Source organism: Drosophila grimshawi, unplaced genomic scaffold (assembly GCF_018153295.1).
Source record: "Drosophila grimshawi isolate 15287-2541.00 unplaced genomic scaffold, ASM1815329v1 contig_44, whole genome shotgun sequence".
Taxonomy (NCBI): Eukaryota; Metazoa; Arthropoda; class Insecta; order Diptera; family Drosophilidae; genus Drosophila; species Drosophila grimshawi.
Genome location: NW_025063240.1, coordinates 8,146,708 through 8,170,332, shown reverse-complemented (window position 1 = coordinate 8,170,332; position 23,625 = coordinate 8,146,708). Strand labels below are relative to the sequence as shown.

The window sequence follows — 23,625 nt, the reverse complement described above, 5'->3', positions numbered from 1 at the left end:
AGCAACAACAAACGCCCGCCAAACTTTAACTGCATACCAATTAGTTGAGAAACGCGTGCTGCCAACAACAACAACTGATATACAAACAAGAGCAACAGCAACAGCAGCAGCAGCAGCAACAATAACAACAACAACAACAACAGGAGCTGCGCACGATCAAAGCAACTGATAGAGAGGAGAAAACACAGGAGGCGAGGGCTCTGGCTCTGACGCTGGCTGCGTAACTGTGTGTCTTGACCCTTACAACATGCAGGACAACAACAACAACAACAACAAAAACAACGGCCGCCAACTGCTGCCAAAGGTGAAAAACCAGAGTTGGCAACACACGCAAACACACACACACAGGGAGAGAGAGAGAGAGACACGCAGAGCCACAGACAAAAAGGGCTCAAGAGCCACCACTAAAGTCAACATTTAAGCACCAATACGAATGCAATGAGGGTTCGTTTTGATTCGGCTCACACACACTTAGCCAGAGCCTCGATTTTCGGGCCAAGTTGTAGTCGCTGTTGCTGTTGGTAGTAGTCGCCTTTGGCTGGCACTCGCTTCACCGTTGGCTCAATTTAGAACCGCACAATCGGCCAAAGATTCAGTCAGGTGCGAAGCACCGAACGATACAGACGTGTACGTCTCTCACTGTGAGCCAAGTTTCATTTTTGAAGATCTGTTAACCCAAAGAATGAAAAATAAAATAGAAATATTCTATTAATCGATCAGTTGGAATCAAACAAAAATATATATTTCGTTTGCTCGCGAAACTCTCTCTCTCCCTCTCTTTCTCGCTCACGGCCACTTGTGCAGTGCTCGACCAAAATTTATGAGAAATATTTAAACAAACTGTTGGCCCGTTCGCCAAGTGAATAAAGTGCATTTAGACCAAAGTAAAGAGCCAGTGTTCAAGGCCAATATGAATCATTTGTCACCGCCACCATCGCCGCACTCGCAGCCAAGTCCAGCGGGCTACGCGGGTCCATCGCTGGACAAGCAATGGATGCAGCGGGCCTCAGCCTTCAATACTGTGATAGCATCAGCAGCAGCCCACAAATTGAATAACCGAGGTGAGTTTTATCCACTCCAAATGACGACGGTTTTAATGAGATTTCAAATGAAAAGTTGCAGCTTTGCTGCCAAATACAGCTACATCAATTCTCACAGATTCAATTTTCTCTAAGCTTTATCATCCTAAATGTTAAGCTTTAAATTCCTTTGTCAAAGTGGGATTAATACATTGACTAAAACTTGATAGACATTTTGAGAGCAGTTTATTTAAAATAAAGATCATATCTCGAAAATTTGCTATGAATTGCTATAAATGCTAAAGTGTTTGATCTTTATGTATATTAACATTGCGATTATTTGTTGGCAATCTTCCGAAACACTTACAGATCTGCCCTTCCTTTACAATCCGCTGCTCTACTCGAGCGCTCTGCTCTGGCCACAATTTTTGCTCTCCTCGGCCTCAGCGCTGGGAACACCTTTAACACCCATGACTCCGAAATCGCCCGCCTCGCTTGTGCTGAACCAAAAGGATCGCGACTATGCGCTGACACCCGAAAAGGATCATGAGCTGCAGCACAATAACAACCTGAAAGAAAACAAAGAATTGCTGCTGCAGCAGGATGAGGAAATGCCTCTGAATCTGAGCACCAAGCAGCGCGCTAGAGATGATTCGGATCAGGATCATGATCACGATCAAAACAGCAGCAGCAGCAGCAGTAGCAGTGGCAGTCTAAGCGGAGCCAGCCTCAGTGATGCTGATCAATCGTTGCAATTGGGCACACTCAGCAATGCCACGCCCCCTCCATTGAGAGCAGTCAATCTAAAGACAGTTAGCTCGGCAACTCCACAGCAGCGTCGATCGCAGGGGAATATCATTTGGTCCCCAGCTTCAATGTGCGAGCGCTCGACACGGCGTGAGGCATTGGAGGCGACTGCATCGGCAGAGGAGTACGATGAGCAGCATGTGGATCCCATAGTGCGTAAATTTAAATACGAGCGACGATCGGCTGCATCAATATCCTCACAACAGTCGCCGCTATCCTCGCTGGTGTCCTCGCATACAAATGTCGCACAGGATCTGGACTTTGATACAGCACAGCAGCAGCTGTATGCGCATCGCAGCGCCTTCATGGCCGGTCTCACTGGCAACAATCTGGAGTTGCTCACACAGCACCTGAAGACGCAGCAGCAGCAACAACAACAGCAGCAGCAACAACAGCAGCAACAGCAACAACAGCATAAGTCGGCTAAGAGCGAGGCAGTTGCCGAGCAGGACAGCAACCGTTCGGCAGCGGCTCTCATGGGTCTTGTGGCAGCCGCCGAGTTTGGCTATATGCGTAATCAACACCAGCAACAGCAACAGCAACAGCAACACACGACCAAGCACCAACAGCAGCAACAACAGTTGCATCTACATCATCATCATCATCAGCAACAGCAGCAGCAGCAGCAGCAGCAACATCCTGATTCAACTGCCACAGATGTTGCGCGTCGTTCGTCCTCCTCATCATCGTATCAAGGCGAGTGCGAGGAGAAGCGCAGTGGAAGAAATTTTCAGGTAAGCAGACGGGAAGTTGACTTCTCTTTTTTTTATTATTTGGATTTATTCGAGTCGAATCAAAGTGGAAACTGAAACTAGGGCCGGAAGTGCAAAAAGCCAGCAAAATTATATTTGTATATCTTCAGGATTTCCCATGAGTTTAGGCATGTTTATCTGCAGGTACTTTCTTTAATCTTACGCATATTACCTCGTAAATCTTAGAGGGGGAAAATCTATTTGAAATCTGTAGGCCTTGTCCTTGTCTCTAATGACTGTATCACGTGACATCAGCCGAAGGTTTTCTTCCAAGCACTCAATCCTTCGCTGAGTCCCGTCTGAATAATGTCCAGTAAAAAGTACATAAATTGCATAAGTCTCCAAAATATATTAAACATTGCGTGTCAGTCCACTTACAGGAGTCCCCCGTGTTAATTGTTTCATATTTTGAAGGTCCTGTCACATTTTAATTGCTCATTGCTATCGATAGGCAGACCGACCACCCGTTTCACGCACAGGATACGATGCCCGCCCATTTCAATTTGGAAAAGTGGCACAGCAAATATATATATGTATAATGCAATAAAGTACAAACTGTAGGTGCTGTATTTGTTGAACTCTTCCATGGAAATTCAATTAGGCACAATCGAAATCACGCAATTAGTTAATCAAATAATTTTGATTATTTTTCGAAGCGAGCGTTTTGTCATTTTCAGAGGGTTCCTCACGAAGATTTATGTACAAATTACGCACAATGTTTGGCCCAATAATAATTGTCGTTATGTTTAAGGCCTCTTAAGCATTTTTGTTTTTCTTTTTTTTGCTCTTGCCACATTAGGCAGCGAGGGCACACGACCACGACTGACATACGAACTCAAGACCTAACCAAAGGGAGGGGCATGGTCATGCTCTGACTACCCTCGCTGTCAGTTTATGTTTTTATCAAAGGCACTTCAACACCCGCGACAGGCAACTCTGTTTTGTTTTTTTTTTTCACACATTTAATGCCTATGGCAGGACGGGCTTGGACTCAAGTGAAATGTGATAGCCATGCAGGGTTTCCAGGGCGCAGACATATGGTCGAAACAGTTGCTCGAGTCCTTGACGCAGGCGCAGCATGTTATACTTCGTTTTTTTTGCCCCCCTTACTTGGTCATATTTTTTTGTAAGTCTTTACATCTGTTGTTGAATATGGATATGGTGTAAGCTGTGCTGCGCTGCCCACCCGGAGTCTGAGTTTTGGGTTGAGTCACGTTGGGGTTTCTACGCGAGAGTTTTGCCAACTTCCGTTTCGGGCCGAGTTGAGCAAATTGACATTATGGCTCAGACTGGCTGTAACAATGGGGCAACTAATTGGGGCTCTGTCTAGGCATCGATACATACCAATAACGTTGCCGCTCAAATGCAATCCACAAATAGAAAATCCCAAAAAAGAAAAAAAAAGAAATATTAAAAAAAATACAATAAGAAATTGTCGTTTTTTTTTTTGTTTTTAAGCAGCGCACTTGTGTAAATTTACAGTATGCGTAGGTTTTCGAAAGGTTTTTCTCAGTTTATTTCTACGTATGTTTCTTTTTTTTTAATAAATGTCGCACACGTAGCCAGCTCAGCTAGGTGCTTGGATGGGTTGGGAATGGGATTGAGTTGTGTCAATACGGGAGCGACAATGTTTAGATACTTGCATGTTGCAGCAACACAAACTGTTCAAACATTTAATCTTAATGCGAAGATGTTACGGGGTAGACGGTTGCAGTACCCAGTCCCAGTTGCACTACCTCGATTCCCAAGTCCCAGTCTTCGGTATCCAATGCTCCACAGCTGTGTTTGGCCTACAAATAGTATGAAAAAGTTAATATCATTTAATATCAACTCCATAGCATGCCATACTTATTACGGAGAAATGTATTTCACTTGAGATTTAACATTGAGTTAAGCTGCTATTTGATTAGCTGTTTCTCAAAAATAAACGCAAATATATTTTGATATGGAGGCCGACGCTTGCCACAAGCTAATGTTGCGGCTCTCTCTCTCTCTCTCTTTGGGTTTTACCCCATATTTCGCGCCGCCTGTTCCCAAATATTTGCGCACTCACAAATCTTAATTCATAAGTCAAAAAAAAAAAAGAAAAAATAATTTAGCACATACATTATTATGTTGCTTGAGATTTTTTGTTTGCCGCGACATATTGTTTCAGTTTCAGTTTCGTTTTCGGTTTCAGGCTGTCCAAATAACGATTGTTGTTTTGGTTGGAGTTGGGGTATTTTTTGGATTATTGTGACTCGTTCTGTGCAAATACATATACATATAACATGTTCCAATTCGCACTATTTTCTCAACAGTGTAAACAGTGCGGAAAGTCGTTCAAGCGCTCGTCAACTCTATCCACACATCTGCTCATACACAGCGATACCCGGCCATATCCCTGCCAGTATTGCGGCAAGCGATTCCATCAGAAGTCCGATATGAAGAAGCACACCTACATACATACGGGTAAGTTGAATGAGCTCTCTCCCTCTCCATCTCCCTCTACCACTCCACGCCCTGGATCACTGAGAGATATTAGCATATTTGATAAGAGGGGTAGTCACCTGAATTGGCACAGTTGCAGACCCACATGAAGTTTACGCTTTTCGTGTGATGAAAACTATTCAAAAACTATTCAAAAACTATTCATAATGTTAAATTAAATCAAGAATGCTGCTGAGCCTGAATTCAAATCAAGTTATTTATTGAACGTTGAGAAGATTTAATCAATCACTGAAAAAAATTAAATCATTAAATCGATCACATTATTAAATTCATTGCCAGTCAGCCAAATGTTATGCAAAGTTTTAACAAATTAGTACAAATGTGTCGAGCATAAATGCCGTAAACTGGCTTCGCATGTCACCCTCAAGTGATTTGGAGCCACCCTCAATTTAGAAGTTGCGTCCATTAAAATCAGCGAGCGTCGTTCTAGATGCTTATCAGCTTTCAATTTGTCTAATTGCTCAAAATAATAGTAGCGACATGTAATCGTATAATTAATAAACTGTATATTCATTATAATAATTGTTTTATTGATTTCCGTCTCTTTTTTTACCAGGTGAGAAGCCGCACAAATGCACCGTTTGCCTAAAGGCCTTCAGTCAGAGCTCCAATCTGATCACGCATATGCGCAAACACACCGGCTACAAGCCCTTTGGTTGTGGACTCTGCGATCAGTCGTTCCAGCGGAAGGTGGATCTGCGACGTCATCGTGAGAGTCGCCACGAGGAGGCAGTTGGCGCTTTGACGCCGCCTGCCATCAAAATGGAGGTCAGCAGCAGCAGTTGCTAATCGATCTGACAATCTGTAGATAAATAGATATAGCCCGTATCAGCTGAGACACACGCCAGACCCAGTAGGATTAGCCGAAACACGAAACCCGTAACCCGTAACCCGAAACCAGTTAACACGTTGGTCGTCTAAGTCGTCGCTATAAAGCCAAAGTTTGTTTTGTTTAGGCACCCAAAATATACATGTACGTATTGTTAGGGGAATCGATTGAACATTTCTCCCGCACTAGTTGTTTTGCTAAGATATATTTCTGCTCAATTTTAGACCTAAGATTTGTACATATATTGACAAAACACACACAAGACTTTTCTAAACTGTAGACCTAAATATATGACTATGGATAAGTAAATATAATTTAGATTTAAGCTAACATTATTTATTGAATAGTTAATGTTTTTAAACTTTTGTATTTGTTTTATCCCACAATACCAAATCCAAAATTGGCCTAGTAAAAAGCAAAGAAAACGCAGCTAAAAGTACCAAAGACTACAACAACAACAACAACAACAAGAACACTTGGCAAAAGCGTAATTGAAACTAAAACTGTCGAAATTTTTGTCTGTATCATTGTTTAATTTACGAAATATTTATTATTATTCCACTATTTAAGTCTTTTTAAAAATGCCCCTTATTTATACCATATGCTTATATTAGTTTTTTTTAGTTTTATACCAATTATATAATTTCTACAAAATCATTTCTTTGTAATTAATTATGTTTAGTTGTATTTTATTTGGCAAAAAATAAAGTTGAAAGCTGAAAAAAATTGAATATTTTATTTATGGGTTGATATTTATCGAGTTCCTCTACTTTTTATGGACGAGAGATAGAATTTCGAAAATTCTTTAATAAAAAGATGCTGTAGATGAAATTTTTTGTTTCAAAATTCCATTTGAAATATGTTTTATTTTTGCGGATTATCTTGAATAAACTTTGCACCAAGTAATACGAAATTATTTAAATTAGTCTATCTGTCAGTAATAAATATAATATAAATATAAATATGCTATCAAGGACGTTGCATATGCAACCCTTGCGGTTTTCAGCAGCTGAACTCATGTGGCAAAATTGAGCGAGACACACCAAATATGTTTCTGGGCACCCCAAAAACCTGATTTTATAGTTAAATTTTTGCACGTACTCAATTGGAGGTACACGGTCTCTTCCTGGCAACTGGCAACTGGCAGCAGGAGTTGGGGAACTGCTCCTGTTTCGGGTGCCGCGGTGATCTTTGATCTTTGCTCATTGCGGTATGCTAGGAATGCGCTTTGTAAAAGGCCGCGTTACAAGCAGCGTTTTTCCCATTCAGTTGGTGGGGTACGTCAAAACGCCAATAAGTGTTCGAAGTTCGGGCTAATTGCGCCCGAGAGTTGAGAGTGAGACAAAGAGAAAGAGACAAGTTGAGGCAGCAGTGATCGGGAGCGATCATCGAACGATTGCCGATCGCAATTTGTGCTAACCGAATGTCAATGCGTTTTTCGGCACTTTAAAACGCCCGAAATGAAGTTTGGCAGTTTACAAATCACCGACTTTTCGGGCGCGTTCATTATTGCCATTCATCGGTGAGCAGCAATCAAAATCGGCAAATCATTTGGAAAGGATTTCACTTTGGGCTGCTCAGTTTGCCACTTGTGCTGTTGTGCACTGCTCTTCTGCTTGTGGCATGCAACAAATTGATCGAAATTGACAAAATATTGGGCAAAAAATGAGAACACATATACATACATACATACATACAGCAGCGATCAGAAATATGCAGTTCAATTGCATTGGCGGCTGCAAAACAATTCAGCTCAAGGACCTTGGTCAAGTGCCGACAAAGCGATAAATTGCTTATCGAGTAGTCAAAGAGTTGGAGTGAGGCACTCGATTCTATGTATGTGGCAGCCTTAAAGTATTCCATAATGTATGTTACGAAAGCGATCATTATAGTAAAGTATATACTCTTATTTGAACTAGAAGTGGATAAAATATTGATACATTTTACAGGCAGGTTAAACTTAAAATAAATATTTACCAAATTTCATAGGTTTCGATTTTAAAAATATAAATTACAGCTAGTAACAATGAGATGCTTAACAGTTTTTTGTTGGCTTGCTAAATTTGTCTTATGCATTTTCATATAAAATGTATTTCTGACAAAAAGCTTTTACTTGTTAGCAGACATCACTGCTGCAAAAATACAGATATGCAAACAAATTTCAAAAGCCAGTGTCTAGCTTGAGTTTAGAGAGTGGTACTTGAGAGGAAGATTGTAGCTGGCATATGGTGGCTTTAGGTTTATTAACCCCTAATCAGTTAACACCTGAGCCCACATAATTTGTCTTGCCATTTGAATTTGTATAGCAGTCAAAAACAAATAAACGACAGGCCCCCATAAAAAACAAACGAGAAGACAGTTGAACAAAAGCTGCGCTCAGCTGCAACTCCAAAATAGAAAAGGAACTCAAGTGAAAATTAAGAGGAAATAATCTTAGAAATGCCTTGAAATAGCCTAGCTGGGCCCGCAACATATCCGTTTTCCGGCTACCCCTAGCCCAAAAGGTGCACGGGCAGGTGACTTTGACTTTGGCTATTAATAAAAATAATAGTTGCGGCTAAAAGGTGAAGCGGTCGAGCGAGGATCCGAATATATATATATGTATGTATGTATGTAGATACACATACACATATGTGCGTACGTGGAGGCCATCACATGAAAAAAAGATGTCTTAGGTCAGGACTGCGACTGGGACTGCGAGGCTGCTGCAGGTGAACCTAAGCGAGGGCACAATTAAAAGGCCGACGAGGGCTGTGGCAAAAGGCACCTGTAAGCAGCGAACAGCGAGAAATGAGCAGCCAGCAGCCAACAGCCAGCAGCCAGCAGCGAGGAGTGAGCAGGAGTCGGGAAAAAAGGCAATGTTACAGCGGCTGGGCTCATTTATGTTTATGTCCTTTCGTTGTAAGCAGCGCTGATTCCGATTCCTTTTTGAGCCGCACAAGTGGCGCGCCAGCACCTGCTGAATCCTGCTGGAACCTGTCGTTGTCATCGTCTTCGTCCTGGCTCAATAATTGTGCGCCAGACGACGCGTGCTCAAAGCCGGTTTGCTGCAAAAACATATGCCATGCTCCACAGTCGAGGTAAATTACAACAGCAGCAGCACAACACCAATGCACCAATGCACCACTGCACCGCCAGCGACCGGTCGGTCCAATTGGCATGAGGCACACGTCACCAAAGCCACCGAGCCAGCAGCCAACAGCAGTCATAAAAATCTGTCAGGCAACCACAAAACAGACGGAGATCAAGATCTAACTGCAATCGACGTCTAATCTAGGCTTATGCACCTTGAGGGAGTGTGCCGCAAGCTGACGCTTGCCAAAACAAAAAACAAAAAAATACATAAGCAAAAACAAAAACAATAATAACAAGAATGAACAGCTATTTCAGGCACGCCGAAGATTGCATACTCTTGCGCAATGTAGAGCGAAATCTTTTCTGACTGCATGAAGAAGACGGATGTGTTTTATTCAGATTACCTATAAACTGGTAGATTAGTTTGCTTATAGATATCATAATGCTGATCTAGTATAGAATATAATCATATTGGTCGCAGATTTCAGATTTACGAAGTTCACTACGAATGCTATACACTCTGCAAGGGTACAAAAACCAAAAAACCAAAGGAAGATACATGCGATCAACACGCCAACAACAGCAGCAAAGAAACAGCAACAACAACAACAATTGCTGCAAGTGTGCCAGCACCTGTCACGCTCATCGATCGATATTACAAGCGGCCAGTCCAAATGACCCAATTTTCATGAGCCTGAGCCTGAGCCTCTGCCTGAGCCTGGCCTGAGCCTGAGCCTGGCCTGAGCCTGTGTCTCAGACTTGTGCCTGAGCCTGAGGACTGATCTCATTTATTTGTGAGCCTCCTCTTAATGTGTTTTCTTTGGCTTGAAATTGATAAGTTATGATTACAGCAATATCTATTGTCACCTGCAGGATGAGTTGGGGAATTTTGGAATTTATGTAGAATTGATTGTTTGAGATTGACATGGAGAGTGTGGAGTCGGGCTCAATTCAGCAGCAGCTGAATGTTGCACATGCTGTAATAAAAATCAGCTCATAATCGTTGCTCCTATTTATTATATCGTCTTATGATTTTCAAAATTAAGGCCTTTTTGATCATGACTTGGCCTATTGATCAATCCTACATTTTAAGTTGAAACCGTGATTTTAGGTCGAAATCCATATGAACATTTAAATCTCAGAAATCTAAAAAATCATTTTATGGGCATACGTCGAAATTTTCCAATTCGAACTTTATCTGTAAACAAATTTATGATTTATTGAATTAATTTTTTTGTTTTTTAGATTTGAATTGTTTCAATTAATATTGTTAAATAATCAAAATTTTACAAAAATGTTGAGTGAAATTTGTATGCAATGGGGAAATGTAATAGGAAATAGTTAAGCAAGTTCGCTGGCCAAATCAGAAGCCAGAAGAGTGCCAACTAGTCACCAAGTAGTCGTCTCCCAGTCAGCCAGCCAGCCAGTCAGTCAGCCAGTCATTTAGAGATTAGCCTTACCTTACTTTGGAAAATCTTAAGCTCGTTCGATTTGAATGCACAGCATTGACAAGGGAAAGCAATGACAAATCCAAGTCAAATATGCAAGCAACCCCTAAGGTGTTGAGCAAACCGATAGAGAGAGAGAGAGAGAGGGGCGAATTGAAGTGAGGAAGCACGAGTCAAGTGGCAGGCATAAGACAAAGCAGATTGTGAAATCTATTTAAACAGCTTAATTGGCAACAAAACAGCCACAGCCAGCATAAGAAAAAGAAACAACCCGCAGACAATGGGCCAATCAGCAGCTTAGGTACGAGTGCTAACTGTAGCTGTAGGGTGAAAAAACCCAAAGCGAAGCGAAACGAAACGAAAGAGTCAAAAGCCAAAGCACAGGCAGCAATTAAAATGACAAAATCTAAACACAAAATGGTACGGATTTTGCCATGTGCCACTCAGTCAAAAGGTGCAAGCCAATAAGAAGACCCAAGAGTGCAGTGGGGAGTCAAGAGTCAAGAACCAAGAGACCAAAAAGCAAGAACACAAAAACATAACCTGAGCACAAGGTGTTTTTTCTTTGCTTTGAGCACAAATCAATGTGCATGGCCTAAACACAGATTATAGACAGATTTGGAGGCAACAGACGGCGCAACAAAAGGACAACAAATTGCGGCCGAAGATGCAACACAAAACGAACGAGAAGGAGATGGAGAACGAGGACTCTCGACTCTCGACATTGGCAGCCCCGCAAGTCATTATAAGAATTTAAGCGCACCTTTTCATTTTGTCTGCGGATCGAGCAGCGACAGGTGCGCAACGCATGCGCGCCGAGAGATAAGCAGAAGTCGCCGAAGAGCATAGCGGTAGATGATGGGCCCGATGCATTCGGTTAGGTAAATGCTAAAGTAAATGCTGTAGATGTAGGGGTCGATCCTCATTGTTGCCACAGTTGCTGCTGCTGCTGCGGCTGCTGCTGCTGCTGCCACAGTTGCTGCTGTGCCAGATTCGAGTCGTAGCAACTGCGAGCTTCATGTTCGTTCGTAGGGCAAATTAATTCCTTGCCATATTTTATAATTCAACAGATGACACGAGCCAACAAAAGCCCCCAAGCAGCAGCAGCAGCACCAGCAGCAGCAGCAGCAGCAAAAGCTTAGCAAGAGGGTCCTTGGGTCTTAGGTACCGCTTATTGCGGCTCGTTTGTGGCACATGCCAGCGACCAGGATCTCTCTACTTCTGCTACTATTTCGAGGCACTTGCAACTTGCAGCCCAACTTGACTCTGCATCCACGATACTGTGACTGTAGGGTATGCTATTTTCGCTGTCGAACATGTTATTTAACCAGCTTGCGGTTCTCTTAGCCCTTTGGCACATTACTTTATTTATTTGAAAATGCAAGAGTTTCTTTTTTTGGTTTTTTTTTTTGTATTTGAAAACCTCCAAAAAATAAAAATAAGTAGTAGCAGTTTGTTGAACTTGCTGAGATGACAATGACCTTTTCTATGCAATACTCTGAGCTGGCAAGGGTTGCGGGCTTTTGTGGTTCAGCACCCTATAACTGCATTTTGGCAAACTACAGTTACAGTAGCAACTAAGGCACCGAACTCTACAGGTGGAAATGGTCCGCTTGTCACACTAATTTCTCAAAAGTCACTTTGGTGGGTCTGTTGATTGTTTGTTGTTTGCTGTTATTGTTTTTGCCTGGTGCGTTGCACTTTCACAGTTGCACTCCTGTCACTTTTCGTTTGTGTTCGCATTTGCAAACTCGCTCGTTTGTTTAATCCGTTGTCATGTCCTGAGTTGTGTTTATAGTTCTCACATGTGTATTGAATTGTTTGTTTTGGCTTTGGGTTCGGTTGTTGGTTTCGGCTTTCGTTTCGTGCTCTTCAAAACTACAGAAGTTTGTTGCAATATGTCGAGCACATAATTAGCTGATAAACATAGCGACAAGTTATTCGCAGAGGCATTGAACTTCCACGACAGGATCATTAGAGTTGACGAGTTCGAGGTGTTCTACAAACAGGCAGTTTAAAGTTTAATGAACTACTCCAGAGTTCGATAACTTGATCGAAGTCTATATTCGAGTTAAGGTGACAACGCTGCTTGTTATCAACGAAATTGAAATTTATTTATCTATTTATTTATTTAATTATTAGCTGGAACTTTTAATTCTTTCTACGATGCCAATAATAATAATATCAGATTTTGTAAAATGAATACTGCTCAGTGTTCGTTTAAAATGTCTCAAGCTCAAGCGTAACTTAAGTGCTGTAAAAACGATCGATTTAGTTAAATCATGAAATTAACTATATGATTTGAAGTTATATAAGACTACGTCATTTCCAGACGTCTTTAATGCCAAAGGATTGTTACCTGTACCCATGGTCTGGGCAGGTCATTCTGCGTCCTGGTCAATCAGATTAAAGAATACGTTTCACTCATGGGAAACTTTAATATTTCGATGCATTTTCGCTCGCACTGAGAGTGAAATTTCCCATTTTTGTAGGTTTACATATGACCCTACTATCTCCTTGAGTACAGTCTGACAGATTAGGTCCTTGCGGTAATTGCGCGCCATATCCTTCAATAATCTGTACTGAACTGTAAGTTGGACTTTTCTATTACCTTTTTGCTCCTAAAAGTATGCCTAGTTTTTGCTGCTGGAGGGCAGTTTTGCCAATACACCAACCTTATCCAATGCAGCAACCAGATAAAATATGTAGAATTTAGAAATATTTCCCTCTCGACAAACCAAAAAAGTTTTCGTTTGCAAATATATATCTTGAGTTGTCTACCTTTGTACAATCTATATTATTGGCTATCAAATTCAAATTAATATCTGGGATAGCCGAAATTTTCATTCTTTAATTCATTAGTTGAGATTTTTTCATATTTCGAAATTCCATCCGCAGTCCCTACAATATCAAAAATATCATCGATCAGGGTATTTGTCAATAATAAGTAAACAGAGAGCATGTTAATTTAAATTATTTATTATTATTATTATTAGCAATTAACTAAATACAATCATAGTGTTTGTATTAATCAATCAAAGTGTTGTAATCGTTCCAATCGACTTATGCGCTCGTCTAATCGCGTCAAGTGGTCGACGATTAAGTCAAGCTGAGTGGCACAAGCACAGCATTCGGATGTGGAGTCCGGTTCTATTGATACATCCAAAACCTGTGGAAAGTTTGCTGGTTATGCGATGGACTCGAAGGCGGTTTTCTGCTTGCTGTGTGATTTAAACTAGTTAAAGGAACGGTGTGTTGTGGATGTTCTTAAGTTCCGTGGCAAATAATTTCCGTTCGTGACGAGCATGAAACTTGGGAACTTGCAGTGTTTGTTGTTGTGGCTGTTGTTTGGGTGTGTGTTCGCTGTCAACCACCTGGAAGTGTTCATCCAGTGCACGATATGCCAACGATTCACGCGGATCGATGCGAATGCTCAGATCATTCGATGCCTTCGAGTTGGCATCGACACTCGACTTGGAGGCGGAGCTGGTGTCGCAACAGGACGAGGAACGAGATTTCTCCTCAAACTGTGAGGTATCGTAAGTGTGCAAATTCGATTGCCAGATGAGCAGCTGCAAGGATTACAGAAATTGGTAAGTAAATTATTATTATTACAGATGAAAAGATTGCTCACCTGACGATCGTTGCCTGCGGTGGCAAATTTGTTTCCATCCTGTGTGAAGGCAACAGCGTTGACCGCATCCGTGTGGCCAGTCAGCGTGTAGATGGGTCTGCCCTCGAGCAGATCTAGAATACGTATGCTCTTATCATCACTGCCAGACAGCAGAAAGTTGCCGCTTGGATGGAAGGCCAGATCATTAACCGGGGCCGAGTGCACCACATACATCTGCAACAGTTGACTGTTCATCACATCGAAGATCTTTATGCGATTGCAGCCCAGGGCAACAGCAACCATATTTCCCCATGGATGCCAGGCGACCTGGCGTGGCGCCGCCCGCTCCTCCGTAAAAATACGCACACATTCGCCGGTGCCCACTTCGTAGATGCGCAGCGATTTATCATCGCTAACGGTGGCTATCAGTTTGCCGTTGGGACTGAATTTTGCGGCACGCACCCAATTCGTTTGCTGGGCAAAGGACGAGATGAACTGGCGCCGAGAGACACGCCACAATTTGACCGCCTTGTCATCGGAAGCGGTCAACAGCATTTGGCCCGTGGGATCGAAGTCAACGCTGCGTACGGGTTTGCCATGGGCGAGAAACTCGCCAGAGACACCGCGCACCTTTGGCTCCCAGATCTTCACAGTGCGATCCTGACTGCACGACGCAATGAAATTCCCCTTGGGCGACCAACTTACGCCGTAAACAGCCGCCGAATGCGACGCGAAGCGAATACAGCGAGCAGCCTGCTTCAGATTCCACAGTATGACGGTGGCATCCAGTGAGCTGGTCGCGATCTGATTGCCATCGGGGCTGAAGCGCAGCTGCGTTATGTGACCCGTGTGTCCCGTGAAATGGCGTTCGAGTGCCGGATCACGAAATAGACTATTTTCCATTTTGTTGACTTTGTTCAAGCGGGCGGAAAGTTCTTGGGTATTTTAAAATGCCTCGTTAGTTCACAGTTGATAAGCAGTAGTAGTAGTATTTAATATTGTTAATTACAGCTTCACTTCAACTTTCTTAATATTGCTTTCTGTCTTTTTTAGTTTTGTGACACTTGCAAAATTCCGCTAGAATTTGAAAGCATGAAATGCGCAGTGACGCCAACTTCGATACAATAGTGTCGATAACAAATGTATAGCATCCTGCTTTTAACAGGCCACATGGCATGCAGTGCTGGTAAACGTTAAGACTAAGAGACTATGCAGCACTGATGATATTAAATCGATATGATTACAAGTTATCGTTAGAGTTATCGAAGGCACACCGCACACTTTTGGTTTCTTATTTGTGAAAGATTACCATTACAAATAACTAAAACAATATGTCTCTGCTGGCGCAGAGTATGCGTCAAGTGCTCCGTCACACAACGCAACGTGCAACGTTAAATGGTAAGTATTGAAGAGAGCGAATTCGAGGTAGTGACATAACATTTACATCTCACCCAACCCCTCCCCTCTGCAGGTGCAATGCGTGCGTTGAGCATAAATCAAAAATTGCAGCAGCAAAACAAACCCGCCACAATTGATGTGGCTGCCATTGCCAAGGAGCATCAGCAGGAGTGTCAAACGGTGTGCGAGAGAATTAACCAACAAGTGGCCAAATCGGAGCAGGGTCGTCTATTTGCCGTTGTCCATTTGTGCGGCAAGCAGTTCAAAGTTACACCCGGCGACATAATCCTAGTCGAGGGCTATTGGCCCCCAACGACTGGCGACGAAATTAGCCTGGACAAAGTTCTGCTAGCGGGTGCACGGGACTTCACCCTGATTGGCCGCCCCATGCTGGATGCAGGCCTAGTTATGGTGAAGGCCACGATTATCGAGAAGACTTTGACGCACACAAAGACACACTTCAAGAAGAAGCGCAGGAAACAATATATGCGCATCAATTTCCAGCGCTCCCCAAACACAATGATCCGCATCAATTCCATTGAGCTCACACGACCATTGGATGGCATGGCGGAGGCAGAAGCAGAGCACTCGATACGATTGTTCTAGAGTTATTGGCCTTATAAATCTTATTAATTTAAAATACATGTGTTTAATTATGCATAAAATGTGTGTAGGTATTTTATTCCTTAAAAGTGTATGTAGTTCCGTTTTTAGCCATTTTTTTTAAGGCTGCTACATCGAGCGGATGCCTTGAAAGTATTTGCATCCCTTAATACATTTTATGTACAATTTAATTCATATTTTACTTTTTGTTTTGTTTGGGGAATACAAACATTTGGCCGACATCCCAGCTGCAGTAACATTTCATATGCTGTTATTAACAGAGAATTGTTTAGTCTGTAGATTGATCAACACTGACACCAACAGCTGTCGGTGTTTATTTCTTTAAATGGTACGTGTATGAATATGCACAAAATGTGCACGTGTCCTTTGCCACTTTATGACACTTGCCAAATCGAGCTAACACCTTGAAAGCGTACTTGCATCTCTTACCTCATTTTGTATACCATTTAATTCATAATTTCCTATCTTTTTGTTGTGGGACATTAACATTTGTCCAACATCACTGCTGCAGTTTGCTATGCTGTTATGTTACAGAGAATGTTAAGTTAGTCAACACTGTCATCAACAGCTGCTTTTTTGTAGCATCTGGCAGCACAATTGGCAGTTAGCATTCAAATATTTACGCACTAGCATAGGTTTTTATACCCAACATAAAAGCTCAACTGCTTTAATGAATTATAAATTCCACTTTCATCTTGATGCAATGCCTTGTACATGATTTTTATAGCCATTCATTTGGTGTGTATTTGCCAAACGGCAACCTACTTTAGACCCGAAACGCAGTCGCCGCACGCCTTTTCTCTAATGAAGCAACTGCGGTGACTGTTGCAATTTTAATGACAACCTTTTATCAGGCATGTTGTTGTTGTCATCTTTCATTAAAAGACGTCGCCAGTCTGCAGGCAGAGGACGTGCAGATGTGGTTAACATACACACGCGAACACACACATGCACACATGCACACCTACTTGGTTTTCTTTATCAGCAGATGTAAGTTGGTTGCCTCGTCAGTCGTATTTGTTTACGTTCTGCGGTTGTGTTTCACTTTTGCTAAGCAAAGGTGTTTCCTTTTTAGTTCGAGCAGCTTTTCCTTTTGGCTTGGTAAACTTTTCGCAATGTTTTTCCCTGGCCCCATTTTTGAGCGAGTTGCTGCCCTTACCGAAGTCAGAAGTGCATGTTAAAGCGCAATGAGTTAAATAGTTGTAAGTTCGTAAGCCATTTATAGGTTACTTTTAACTAATGTCATCTGTTCACAGAATTAAAATGAAAAATAACATTAAATTTATGAAATAAAATAAAAATGACTTAATTTGACTTACAAGCTCGATTTTCACCTCACCCGGCTAAAAACCTTTTCACACTTGATTTGCCACCTCCCTTTCCCTTTTGTTGATAATTTACAAGGATGCCTTGTCATGTTGTTACTGAACATAAAATCACTTTCGCCTCGTCTTCTAACTATGTAAACGCCATTAAAAATTATGCTTCAGCTGCCACATCAAATTTTCAAAATTGCAGCTACCAAAAGCAAATTCAATTGCGAGTTTCCCTCCCCCCGCACACCCCTCTCTCTTTCCACACAATGCTGGGTGTAAGTTTTGCGCAAACATTCGAGGAGAGAAAAATGCCAGTGCACTTTGCTCAGGCACAGCGCAAATCAAATTTCAATATGGGAAAAATTACGTTTGGTGAACGCAAATTGAAACATTTTTCTTTGCGGCTAACATGGCAATCGAGAGGCAATCAGAGGTGAGAAAGATCTAACCTGATGCTGATTATAAGGGTGTCCTGACAGCGGTCCTTTGCTGATTATGTTATTTGCCCATGAAAATTGCATTTGATGTGAGTGTGACGACAACGACGGAAATTGCCACCATACGAATGTTTGCTTTCTATCCAACTTCTGAAACTGTATCTGAAACTCTAACCGACTCCGACTCCAACTCCGATTGCAACAGCCCCGGCAAAGAGCCTTTCCACAGCCAGCAGCAAATCCCATGTAAATGCGTCGCTCAACTTGGTAAAATTCCCTAAATTTATGCGTTGCGGCGTCTGATGTATGAGGCAGATGACAAGTAGCAAGGGGCAAGCAGCAATGGGTGGGTGTTGGTGAGGTGTGAGATAGTCAAAAGGATGGTAAGCGTGTTCGGCTTGTCCATCCATCATCAGCATCACTCAGTTTTGACATATCATTGAAATCTTAGCCCAACGTCGTCATCATCTGTGACGTTTCATTAACCTCCCCAACACCCCACAGCCAAACCCCCCGCAATCTCTCTCACCCGACTTCTCGAGGCTGCTGTCGAAGAACGGGGTGTTAATATCAACAAGCGAGTGTGCGACGCAATCTACTGATTTCCGCTTAACCAAGCCAAACATTGCATTTTTGATTAGCGCCAAAGGCAACCTAAGCCGTAGCCCGAAAATGTTGCCGCAGGCAAAAACCAGAAACACGCTAAGGGAATGCGTTGGCGAAGGGAAGTGGGAAAGTGGGCGTGCTTGGCTGCTGATGTTGATGTTTGAGGGGTGGGTGAATTGACTGACTGTTTGATATGCTGCATGGATGGGGGAGAGAATGGGATTGGGATTGGGGTCGAACAAACAGTTAAGATCGATAGCATCCAAAAAAATAATGAGGGAAAAGCTTGTTATTTTGTTATTATTGTTTTTATGCCCTGTATATGATAATGGATAATTGAGGGTGTGATGTAGTTGTGCAAGTGTATGTAATACGCAGGAGGAAGTATCTGAAATTTTTTCTTGAAAGTTGGCTGAAGTTGCTCAAGCCGTACAACTTATGGGGCTAAGCTGAAATTTTAATTTTTTGGCGGCCCGAGTTTGTGGTTCAAAGTAGTTAAGATCTATGCACAGGGTATTTCACTGTTGAGCTCTACAAAGAACAGCACTCATACCAGTTTTATTTGTCTTGACACGCACCTATTCCATATCTGATATTTGTATCTAGATTGATTTAAAGTTAAGAACTTTGTAAGAAATAGTCCAATTATATTAAGATACTTCTTCTAAGTAACTTCTTTACTCCTTCTTGACTATTTTGAATAATTTTTGCTTTGACTAGTTTCCTTCTTGCTTTCCTTAATCCTTGCAATAAGCGTTTGACCATTTCATAATTTAGATTTATTACGTCCTTTATTCTAGTTTTTAATTTCAATCATAAATTTAAATGCTCATTTTTAAATTTAATAAACAGTTCAGCTTTCTTACTACATTTTTCTAAATTTTGTGGATGGTTCTAGTTTGCATTAAGTAAACGATTAAATTGTTGACAAACACTTGAACTTTATCTGAAATGTATCCTATAATTTATTTGAGCAAATATCCTACTGCCTCAGGTTCATGTAAATTTCAGGTCAACGCACTCATCACAATTGTAATATATTTTTTTAAATTTAGTGTAAACACATATTTTTCTAACACGTATTTGATGCTCATGCGTCGCCTGCAGCATATTATATTTCCATTATCGTTCATTTTTCGATTTGGGGGATGATTTGTGTCATCTTGTATTTGAAAACTGTCTTGGAACTTTTTCACAAATTATGCATAAAATCGTAAAGAAGGGAAACACATTTCACAGATCCTTGGGGATATTTTGCTGTTCACTGAATTGCTGCTGATGCCAAAACTGATTTCCATCGTATGCAAGGGTTGTCAACTTTTCTGTTTTTGATAACCCGCTGCTAATATGACAGATGCCCCCCAATCCCAAAGCCACACCATGCCCCATGTTAAACACACACGTGCCAACCGACGTCGATTTAAATAAGTTTGACGTGCTGTAAAGTTGACAAAGTTTTAGTTAGTCGTGGAACTATCCGCGTGCCAAACGCCTAATGATGAAATTTCAATAAATGTCATTTGGTCTGTGCAAAGTGTCAACATGGCACCTACCCCTATCCCCCTAAAAACCCTACATCCCAATCTGAATCCTTTTGCACACAATTCCCATTTGAGTTGGGCACAGCTGTCAGCTTGTTTGGCGTCCGCGCTCAATGCGTTAATAATGACACTTTTTTTATGGTGTTCGCTGGTCTGTTTGGCTCTGTCTAACTAGCCTGGGTAACCAGTTGTTCTCGCAGCCCTTAAATTTAATTACTTTTTCATAGCTCATACGCACTGTTCGCTTGACAGACATAAGCGACACGAAGAGAGCGAGGGATAGAGAGAGAGTGAGAGAGAGAGAGAGAGTGAGAGGAGAGAGAAATTGACAGGCAGAGACAATGGCCGCTGGTGATTGAAACTCGTTTAAATTTGCATGTAGCAAGCAAGCGAAGAAATTGGCAACTGCGTTCGCACACTGATTGCAGACGAACACGCTGCATTGCACATTCGCCTGTACTCCCCACCCCCCGCCACTACAACCCCTTTGTCTACCACCCATATCCGAGTCACGTCATCAATAGTTGACAGTTTTATAGTCAGTTGTCGGTGATTGTCACAATGGTCATTTAATATTTGGACACTCGCTGCACGAATCTGTTTGGGCGTGGTGGACTCTGTTGTCCAGAGCTAACATATTTGATCAGGTTGCCATGCAGCTTATAGCGTTTATTTGATATATACATATGTATACAGGAACTACATATTGATATTGGTACTCGTACAGTGGACAATCACAGAGCTTGACCGAGTGCTTAAGGTACTATGGAGGAGGAGTTCTTTATTTAAAGATTGTTAATTTAAAGTTGGTAATTTCACATCAATAAATCATTTTTCTCATCATTTTAAAAGATTATTTTAAGCATTTAAAGTGATTGGCCCTGGTTGAAGTTGTTTTTGTAGTTTCGCTGGTGAACCATTTTGTGAGATTTTATGAACGATTACGATAACATACATATCAATCATTTTCATATTGCAAACTTACTTATTTTGTGAATTTCTTGTAAAATTAGTTCATTTAAATTTGACGTCCGAAAAGAAAATAAGTAGATGAACTCTAAACAATGCATCGAGGATTATCGATAGTTATTGCTGGCTCGAGTTCTTATTAAACCATAATTGGCTTACAGTGGTAATTGCTTTCACGTATCGCCTTTAAAACAGACGGCGGTCCAACCAATTGTTAATTTAATACATGACTGGCCATTATGTCAGACGACAGATTTCCATAATGGCTATTTCATTGGAAGCCAGAACTCTGAACGCAATCCCAATCAGCTCATCCACTCGATAGTCGGAGCGGAGGTTTTCCCGTTTACTTGCGGTTTTTGCACAAATTCAAAGCCTGACGTTGCCACCATGCCACATTTCCGGCCTCGAGTCGTGTGTGCGAGCGTGTGTGTGTGTGAAATATTAAAATTCAATTAAAATGGCGTTAATCCCGACAGCCAGCAGGCAATAATGCTTGCCGCTCGCCATCGTCTGTCATAAATGTCAACTCCTCCGGATATCCATCGATGTCATGTGCAGCGTACTCCACAACTGACATAATGATGCTCATCAGCAACTCCGTTGCAGCTGTTGCTGTTGCAGAAATTTTGTTGTGGCAACGACTGATTTAAAAAAAGAAAAACACATGCAAATTGCACTTCAGACGTCCATTTATCATCAATGCTCACCTGGTCAGAATCCGGCTACCAGACAGACACTCATTCATTCAGTTATAATTGTTAATTAATAAATATATCTATAGATATCTTGCTCCTGCGAGGTCCATTGAAATCATAGCATGCACCTGAACAAGAGCACTTCAATAAGCCATTCGCTTGAGACTCGACAGCTCTATTGACCCACTCACAAAAATGAAGGGAAATGAACTTATGTGAAGTCTAGTGCCTAGTGCCTAGACTAAAGTGTTGTTGACTTTTAATCTATGCAGTATGTTTAAGATAGCTCGATTATCGCAAAATCTGCTCATAGTAGAACATATATTTCACACGTTCGTTTCAATGGCAAATATCGAGCTTCGATTCTGCCGAGAATAAATTTATTTTATGGGATCTCCTGAGCCACTAATTTATAATTCCCTCTGCTAACTGCAAACAATAAATCAAGCTTAATTAATTGTTTTAATTTAAATAAAATATATATTAGTCAGTTGAGCATCTGAATTTGTTATCAACAAAAAATAACGAATGCTACGGATTATCGGGATTATGCATACATATGTGGAAATTTATATAGGATTTTAGTCTGGTCAGTTAAGGTCTGTAAGTTAAAGGCCTTAGTCGCAGCAGCAAATTGAATATATATTGAAAGTTGTGCTCACCTCCCTTCTCCCTTTGTGAAGTGTGTGGAGAGATGTCTGTTTGATTAGGCGTGCTGGCATCCAAATAAATACCAATAAACAGGTACGAACCTGAACACTCCCACAGAGCAGACAAACAGAACGTCAAGGTGTCGACTGTACACGCACTCATACCCACAACACCTCGCACACACACACACACACACACACTCGAAGGACGAGAGACCAGTTCAGGACCCCTTGTACACAATTGAGGTACTTGAGTCATCGAGTAGCGTTGCTTGAGTCAATATTTGAGGGAGAGCAAAAGTTTCGCTAACAATTTTTTCTATATTTTTTTCTTTCGCAACAGTTGGGATGAGTTTTGGTCTAGGGACTAGTCTCGCTACGGGGGAAAACCGTGAACTGACTGGGAAACATCTCTGTGTCTGCGCGGGGCGTTTCATGTCTTGACTTTGAAGTTGCAAAACTGCAGTCAGCGATTTGCTCGAGGTGTGTGTGCATTTTTTTGCGGCTGTCGTTTGTTAAATTTGTAAATTTAACTATTTCGTAGTGAACAGTATGTAGACTCACCTTCCACATATACGAGTACACACACTGAGAACGCCTCATTGATTGCCCATTTAGAACCGCAAAATTTAATTTATCTGCCATCAGTTGATGTTCTTGCGGTTTGCCAATACACACGCACTGTCTCCTGCTCGCCACCCACACCTTCACCCACAAATATTGAGTCAGACTCCCAAACAAAAAAGCTATCGCAGCCCCAAACCCAACAATGGTTGGCCCTTTGTTTGGCGTCTGTTTGGGGACCCATGTCAAAAATTGTACAACAGCAGCCCAGGCGCTTGGTTTTCTGATAACATTTGCTGCCGTTCTGTGTGTAGTGTGTGATTGTGTATCTCTCTCTCGGTGTGTGTGTGTGTGTGTGTGTGTGGTGTGCTGTGGTGTTTAAGATATCATCTGTCTCTGACGCATCCCAGTCCCAAAAGGCCACAACCCCTCCAACTCCAACTCCATCTAAAGCTCCAGCTCCGACACGAGTCGTGGCCAAACGTTGGGCACTTCCGCTCTGGCTTTGGCTGCCATTTCCACCTGCCGTTTGACACCTAAATTCGCTCATTGTTGGCAGCGTTGAGCGTTACTTTTATGAACTTGTAGCTGCCTGCGACTTCAACGGTAATCGCATTGACAACGCTCCGAAGAAAACCCCTACACTGACATCAAAATATTACAAAATTGACTTAATATTGAAATCAAATTTGAAAGCAAGCAATTGTGATTTTTAAATAATAAAATTAAATAAAAACTAAATACATGTCTTGTTTCCTTTACACAGGCACCATAAATGCTCCATTTTAT

The 23,625-nt window shown here is 41.7% G+C and overlaps 3 protein-coding genes across 4 annotated transcripts; 2 read left to right on the top strand and 1 right to left on the bottom strand.

Moving 5' to 3' along the window:
- The first annotated feature begins 516 nt into the window (after positions 1-516).
- On the top strand, positions 517-6,192 carry LOC6556846 (zinc finger protein sens). Its single transcript, XM_001984849.2, has 4 exons — positions 517-1,061; positions 1,389-2,560; positions 4,879-5,029; positions 5,625-6,192. Exons 1-4 carry the CDS (start codon positions 911-913, stop codon positions 5,855-5,857), a joined length of 1,707 nt encoding a protein of 568 aa, XP_001984885.1. The 5' UTR covers positions 517-910; the 3' UTR covers positions 5,858-6,192.
- Positions 6,193-13,383: 7,191 nt separating this feature from the next.
- LOC6556945 (POC1 centriolar protein homolog) lies at positions 13,384-15,157 on the bottom strand. Of its 2 annotated transcripts, XM_032742819.1 has the most exons (3): positions 14,055-15,131; positions 13,795-13,992; positions 13,384-13,589 (listed from the first exon to the last, which is right to left on the bottom strand). In XM_032742819.1, exons 1-3 carry the CDS (start codon positions 14,934-14,936, stop codon positions 13,452-13,454), a joined length of 1,218 nt encoding a protein of 405 aa, XP_032598710.1. In that variant the 5' UTR covers positions 14,937-15,131; the 3' UTR covers positions 13,384-13,451. The 2 variants fall into 2 exon arrangements, with proteins under 2 accessions (XP_032598710.1, XP_001984886.1); XM_001984850.2 differs by having other exon boundaries at positions 13,384-13,992; positions 14,055-15,157.
- A 109-nt stretch (positions 15,158-15,266) lies between these two features.
- Positions 15,267-16,096, top strand: LOC6556933 (39S ribosomal protein L21, mitochondrial). Its single transcript, XM_001984851.2, has 2 exons — positions 15,267-15,431; positions 15,505-16,096. The coding sequence occupies exons 1-2, from the start codon at positions 15,365-15,367 to the stop codon at positions 16,035-16,037; spliced, it is 600 nt and encodes a 199-aa protein (XP_001984887.1). The 5' UTR covers positions 15,267-15,364; the 3' UTR covers positions 16,038-16,096.
- The last annotated feature ends 7,529 nt before the right edge of the window (positions 16,097-23,625 follow it).